Genomic DNA, 7,333 nt, shown 5'->3' on the forward strand with positions numbered 1-7,333 from the left:
AAAAAAAAAAAAAAAAAAAAAAAAAAAAAAAAAAAAAAAAAAAAAAAAAAAAAAAAGAGTGATTGGAGGCCAAGCATTGTGGCAAATACCTTTAGCCCCAGCACTCAGGAAGCAGACAGTCAGATCTCTGAGTTTCAGGCCAGCCTGGTCTTCAGATCAAGTTCCAGGACAGTCAGGGCTGCACAAAGAAACCCTTGGGGTGGGGGTGGGAGGATGCTTGGCTAATACTAGAAGATTTCAAATAAGAAATCGTCTTTTTTAAAAAAATATTTTTAAAAAAAGAAAGAAAAAGAAAAAGAGCCAGGCAGTGGTGGCGCATGTCTTTAATCCCAGCACTTAGGAAGCAGAGGTGAATTTCTGAGTTTGAGGCTAGCCTGGTCTACAGACAGCCAGGGGTATATAGAGAAACCCTGTCTTGAAAAAAACAAGAAAAGAAAAAGAGAAAAGTCACCTGTGTGGGAGGGATGGTTCAGCTTGGTAAGTGTTTGCTATCTAAGCCTGATGACCAGAGTTTAGTAACCAGCACTCGCATAAAGGTGGGAGGGAGGGAACCAGACTCTGACACACACTCGTCTAATTATGCACTCACACAGTAAAAATAATTCAATAAGTAACATTTCAAAAACAAAACAAAAACCTGTCACTTTTATAAACACTATCCTTTTTCACATTTAGAAAGAAAAAAAGGGTTGTTACAGATCTCTAATGCTTTTAAAGGAAAGGCAAAGTCACCTCCCCAAGAAACTAAAAATAGAGGCACATAAATTAAAATTGCAGCTTATGAAGAAGGTATCTATGACTATGTTTAAGGTGAAACTCAAGTCAACTCAAAATGGCAAGGACAGCCGGGGGTGGTGGCACATGCCTTTAATCCCAGCATTTGGGAGGCCAGCCTGGTCTACAGAGTGAGTTCTAGGACAGCCAGGACTACACAGAGAAACCCTGTCTCAAAATAAAATAAAAGGCAAGGACAAAAATCACAGAAAACAAAACAAAACAAAACAAATAACCCCCCACCACCACCTCATACCCAGCAGCTTCTCAGGCAACAGTTACTGAGGAACACCCAACATTCCTCTGGAGCAGCCTCTGATTCACCCCCATACACATTTGCCCTCCCACAGACAATCTGCTGTGGCTTTTCTTTGCGGGCCTTTCCAGCCCTCAATCCCTACTAATCTCTAACTACTCTGACCTCTCCATATTGCCCAGTTCCTTACGATTTCTTCATACATCATCCTAGGCATTCCTCCAGTCCCTATCCTATTATGCAACATCCTCCCATAGCTCTCAAGTCGCACACACCCCTCCCCGTCTTTATGAAGCTTAACCACAGGCTTAACCCCGGCTCTTCTACAATTCAAGGCTTCATTTCATTTATCCTCCTTCTTTTAGGGTCTTTTGACCTTGACCTCCCTCCTCATCCTGTAGATGTCTCCAAAGTTTCCCTCTGTGCTGGCTATAGTAAGCTCTCATGATCCATCCCAGCACTAAGGCCAGTCAGGAAGGCATGAGAAGTGCCTGTATCAAAATACAAAACAACACAACTCCCCATTCCTTTCCACAGTTGTACAACCTAAAGATAGGAATCACCTAAAGAGTTAATGTGAGAAAGTACGCATGTGGCTGGCTGCTGCTGACAAGAGATGAGAGGAGGAATGACGCACTGGGGGGGCTGGGAGTCTGAGCGGAAAGCCACTCCAAGAACTTACTCCCAATAAAATCCACAATCCCCATGACTCTCCAGTACTTTTAAGTTCCATAATTCCCTCAACATTTTGATCTATTAATTTCACAATCACTTTGGTATCTACCTTACACCAAGAAATTCCCCTTTATCTACTAATACTCCGTTTACGTTATTTTGTCTTATTAAGCCCAGACACTGATGCATGCTAGACGAGACCTCCACTACTAAGCTGTATCCTCAGTCTCCACTGATTCGTTTCTCCACTCCTCTTTTTGTCGTTTCTCTCTTAACCCCCAACCTTCAGTCTCCATCCTTCCTCCTCAAAGTTCTCAACGCAGTCGCCTCTGAGACACTGTGTGAGTTTTCGTCAGCTTCCCTTTTCTCAGCGACATCCATCCTTTCCCCCAGACTCCTCTAGTAATAGAATTGTCTACTACTTCAAAGTCCGGTCCTGTCCTCCCTTAGGGGCAACCCCTCGGACATCCTCAGCTACAGGTCCCCTCCCAGGACTCGGTCTTGTTCCCATCTCACAGTCCTCCTCAGTCGGCCGCCCGCGTCCCACCCGACTCACCTGCGGTACCAGCAGGGGCCCCGGCATCAAGGGATGAAAACCCGGCCGCCGCTGGCCCTGAGGAGGCGGACGCCATCTTGGCAGCCCCCTCCCCCTCAGCGGCTTCGCTCCCTTTCAATCCGGCTTTTCCTTTTCTCGGAATCGAATCTTCCCCACGTCTCTTCACAGAACCCGCGTTCGGCGGGCTTCTCACAGGCGTTGTTCAGGCTCCAGGACAAGCTCAGGACCGCACCACTTGCCCGGCATGGGGGAGAGCTGTAGCCTCGCACCTTCCTAGCAACTTGAACTGCTCTCCGCCAAAGCTACCTTCTCTTACTAGACAGGAACACTCGAGCCGGGCCCCGGGAGTCCCGCGTCTCGGATAGAACAAACCTAAAGGAAAACCTAGGCACCTGAGGTGCCCCCAAAAGCGAATGCCCCCCCTCCCTCACCTCCCCAGCCACTGCCTGTTTATCCCCAACTCCACCGCTCGGCTCAGGGTGGGCGGCCAAGGAAACCCCGGTATTGCGCATGCGCCACAGCTTCTCGGCGCTCGTCTATCTAGCCGGAGAAAAGAGAAACCAATCGGAGGGGACTTCAGATCACGTGACAGACGCACGTCACACCCCCAAGGAATCCACCGACCGGAGACTGTGTGTCTACGGTGGCTCAGTAGGCCAATATAGATTCGTATCTTTGATCGTGTTGCTACGAACTCTTGTTGAGAATCAGCTGGACCGGGATGGACTGAGCGCCTCAAATGACAGTCCTGGAAAGAATTCGGAACACAGCTCTTGTGTCAAGTCCGAAATGCTAAGCTCTTGTGCACTACAAAACATCACAACCATCAAGAATTCTTCCAGCCTTTACTGTTTAAGGTGTCGGCTTGTGGGATCTTCCTTCTAAAGACATAAAAATAGATGTTTTGTTTACTTCAAACAGTGCTAGACACAGCGACAGAGTTCATTAAATGTAAATATTTGATAAATAAGGCAATGAGGATTTGTCAACAATATAAGAAGAAAAGTAAGAAAAATACATAAAAATAAAGTTTAAAAGACCTGTCAAAAAGACTAGACTATCAAATAACCTCCCCCTATCCAAAGTCCTCCTTAGCATTCAGTTGCTAATTATCTATACTCCAAAGGGCATGGAAATACAGAGGGATTCTACTCTAGCCTAGTCGTCATATGAACTCTGCCCAGTTTTTACAAAGAACCCTAGCAGCTGTGAATATTATGGGAAGCCTAGGGAAGGCCTTTCTGAACAAGCGCTTCTGAAAAGCAAAGACTGTGTGCTAAAGTTCTATGTCCACCTCCTGTTACATTTTTGTACAAGGTAATCACTCAATAATTATTTGTGAAATGAATAAATAAAAGGCATGGGAAAAAATCTCCAGCTTATTGGTTCTAAAGTGGCCTGGACACCTATCCAGATGTTCCTCCAAAGGGAACCCAGGGCCAGAGCATCCATCAAATATCTCCCATTCCTTAACCTCAGATTTGTTCCTCTGCCTTCAAGACCTAAAATATTTGTTTCCTTACTGCCATCTGCTGGATTCTTTGTGCTCCCTTGGGTACTAAAGATTGACAAACTTCATTTGATAGAATCAGCATCTCTAATTCAACAGCATTTTGACTCACTCGGTAGCACTGAAGTATTGTATGTTGTACTGTACCTGAAACCTTCGCCCTGCTGACTGTTACTGGCATCAGACAGTGCTATTCACTCACAGGTGAAGTTGTGTCTCACAGATACTTAGTAAATACTGTTGAATAAATTGTCTATATTTCCAGAAAAGGCATTCAGTCACCTGGGAGCTGTTAAGACCACTCATCAGATAAAGGCACCAAACTATGCCTAGGTCCATGAGATGGGATAAGAGAATTGATCCATTCAAGTTTTCCTCTGTCCTCCTCTTGCACAAGTTAACCAACACTTGAGTTAAGTGTAAACTCAGCTGATTCTATTTCCTAAGGTGCTCTAAAAATCAAATGAGGTAGAGATTAAAGCTATTTCAGACTCTGAAATTATAAGTAGGCAAAAAGGACCTAAATGCCTAAGGCAGTTAAAAACAGAATTATCTCCCTATAATTTGTATTTCAGCTCTGAAAGAAAAAATTTTAAAAACCTATCTTAAGCTTCCTAGGGGCCTTTGTCTCTACATCTCCCAGGAAATGGTCACTGTCACAGCCTCACCTTGTGTTATCCACTTATGTGTGTGACTCCCTCATAAGATGATACTTTTTAGAGCAAAGATGATGGCTTTTCATTTTTTACATCTCAAGAATGTAGACTATTGCCACGCAGTGGTGGCACACGCCTTTAATCCCAGCACTTGGGAGGCAGAGGCAGGNGGATTTCTGAGTTTGAGGCCAGCCTGGTCTACAGAGTGAGTTCCAGGACAGCCAGGGCTACACAGAGAAACCTTGTCTCGAAAAAAAAAAATAATAAATAATAATAATAATAATAATAATAATAATACATTATCTTTAAACATCTGGCTTGGTGGCACACGCCTGAGGTTCCAGCTCCACAGATAGCTAAGATCCCTTACCTTGTTCCCTTGAGTTTTCTTCCTCCCCCCCCCCCAATCTTGATTTCCGAAAGAGCCTGGACGATAGGCAAAATATAGCATACCTTTATCTCAGGGGTAAATGTAACCAAAAGGAGGGCTTGGAATGTTTAGGAAGCAGGTATTCTACCCCTCTGTCTCTCTGCCCCAGCTCTTACTCAGTCTCGAGGTGTTCTCTGAGTCACCGGGTTACTCTTCCCTAGTGACATTCCTAGCATAGCAGAACTGGGGTGACTGGGCAAGGTGTGGGAGCTGGGGCAGAGCAGAACGCTGTGGCTTGGTGCTCCTGAGGAAATGGCAAAGGGAGTTCACCAATACATACTTTCAGAAAGGAGGCAATCTGGTGACCTCAAAGAAGGGCCACCCATTCGGTCTTCAGTGCATGTAAGTGTGCTTTATCAAAGCACCTTTTGGGGATAGGGGTGTAGTTCAGTATTAGAGAACTTACCTATCTTATACACTACTCTGAATTTAATCCTTGGTGTTAGAAAAAAAAAAACAGAAATAAAGATAAAACCAAAAAACAGTAAAAGAATGAATACCTTCTTCATTCAGTTAGTCTTTCATTATTTACCTAAACCTAGCCTATTGCAGGCACTCACATTTGTAGTATAGACAGACACAATCCTTGGCCTCACTTGCGATGCACCTTAGTAGTAGAATGCTTTTCTAGAGTTCCTGAGACCTTGGGTTCAATTCCCAGCAATGAAGGGGAAACACACACACACACACACTCCAAAACAAAACCAAACTCTTCCCTTAACCTAGCAGCATGGAACACGGAGAAGACCACAGCAGACCAGTCCATGACTGGCAAGCTTCGAGTACCAGTCTCCAAAACCAAAACTCAGCAGATAGAGGAGCTTGCCATCAAGCCTGGTGACCTGACTTTGACCCCAGATTCCACACAGTAAACGTGGAGAGCCAGCTCCTGCACGTTTGTCTTCTGACCTCCACACCAGTGCAGTGGTACATGCTCACACACATGAACATAAACACATAGTTAAAAAAAAAGTCATACAAATTTTTAAAAAGATTTATTTATTTTATGTAGATGAGTATACTGTAGCTGTCTTCAGACACACCAGAAGAGGACATCAGATCCCATTACAGATGGTTGTGAGCCACCATGTGGTTGCTGGAAATTTAATTCACTCAGGAAGAGCAGTCAGTGCCCTCTCCCGGTGTGTCTGAAGACAACAATAGTGTACTCATATTGAATAAATAAATAAATACATACATACATTCTTTTTTTTTTTTTTGAGACAGGGTTTCTCTGTGTAGCCCTGGCCGTCCTGGAACTCACTCTGTAGACCAGGCTGACCTCAAACTCAGAAATCCACCTGCTTCTGCCTCCCAAGTGCTGGGATTAAAGGCGTGTGCCACCACTGCCTGGCAGAAATAAATTTAAAAAAAAAAAAAAAAAAAGCAAGTGGAAGCGGAGAGGGGAAAGGAGTTTGCTATGAGGCAGGCCTACTTGGCGCACACCTTTAATTCCATCACCGGGAGGCAGAGGCAGGAAGATCTCTGAGTTCGAGGGCAGCTTGCTTTACACAGGTAGCTCCAGGCCAGCCAGGACTGTAAAGTGAGAACCTGTCTGTAGAAAAACAAACAAAATATCTAGGTAAGGAGGAGGAACCCTGGTACGGTCCCCTAGGCGCTGCCTAAGAATGGCCACAGCAGCCACCAGCCACAAAGAGACTTAAGGTGAAAAAACTAGGATCTCTCGACGCTCGTCTGCTTTTGCTTGCAGACGCCGAACTTCCGTCATTGACGGTCGCCCGCAGGTAATAGTGTCGAGTGCCGATCTGCGAGAACCCCGAGCTGGGCCAGGGGCTGCTGGCGGCGACGCAGTCGCTGTAGGCGGCATGAGTTTGGCGGGGGGCCGGGCCCCACGGAAAACCGCTGGGAACCGGCTTTCTGGGCTCCTGGAAGCAGAGGAGGAAGATGAGTTCTACCAGACAACTTACGGGGGTTTCACCGAGGCAAGAGCCGGGCCCAGGAAGAGGGAAAGAGAGAGGCGAGAAGGGAAAACCCTGGACAAAGAGGAAGCGGGGCGGGGATTGAGAAAGGCTCCGAAAGGCGCTCCGGGCTGGATGGTGGAGTGGAGGGGACTTTGTGTGTGTGTGTGTGTGTGTGTGTGTGAGCGCGCTCATGTGTATGTGCCTCTGTGTGTGTGTGTGTGTGTCTGTATTTGTGTCTGTGTCTTTGTCGGCTTTGCAATTTTCTTCGGAGTGTATGTGTGTGTGTTTATCGGCTTTACAATTTTCTTGTACGCTCCTGGCTAGATGACGGAGTCTGGAGGAGTGTGTGTGCGTGTCAGTGTCTGTCTCTTTGTCGGCTTTGGAATTTTCTCGTCCCGCTGCCGAGTCATTTACCAAAAGGAACCTGTCCAGAAACAAACTTGATTAGCACACTCTCAGCCGGGCGTGGTGGCGCACGCCTTTAATCCCAGCACTCGGGAGGCAGAGGCAGGCGGATTTCTGAGTTCAAGGCCAGCCTGGTCTACAAAGTGAGT

At 46.0% G+C, this 7,333-nt stretch overlaps 2 protein-coding genes across 4 annotated transcripts in view; one reads left to right on the plus strand and one right to left on the minus strand.

Moving 5' to 3' along the window:
- Positions 1-2,772, minus strand: part of Pip5k1a (phosphatidylinositol-4-phosphate 5-kinase type 1 alpha) — a 47,846-nt gene extending 45,074 nt beyond the window's left edge. For 2 of the 3 annotated variants that reach the window (XM_021158186.2, XM_021158185.2), the window contains exon 1: positions 2,262-2,771. In XM_021158186.2, coding sequence (XP_021013845.1) covers positions 2,262-2,337 — 76 coding nt within the window. In that variant the 5' untranslated portion in view covers positions 2,338-2,771. Of the gene's footprint in view, positions 1-2,261 lie in introns of all 3 variants that reach the window. The other variant, XR_003836204.1, reaches the window with a different exon arrangement.
- Positions 2,773-6,596: 3,824 nt separating this feature from the next.
- The window catches only part of Vps72 (vacuolar protein sorting 72 homolog), a 12,903-nt gene continuing 12,166 nt past the window's right edge, over positions 6,597-7,333 (plus strand). The window contains exon 1 of the mRNA XM_021157918.1: positions 6,597-6,800. Within this exon, the coding sequence (XP_021013577.1) occupies positions 6,684-6,800 (117 nt within the window). The 5' untranslated portion in view covers positions 6,597-6,683. The remainder of the gene's footprint in view (positions 6,801-7,333) is intronic.

The sequence above is a fragment of the Mus caroli genome, chromosome 3 (genome assembly GCF_900094665.2).
Source record: "Mus caroli chromosome 3, CAROLI_EIJ_v1.1, whole genome shotgun sequence".
Taxonomy (NCBI): domain Eukaryota; kingdom Metazoa; phylum Chordata; class Mammalia; order Rodentia; family Muridae; genus Mus; species Mus caroli.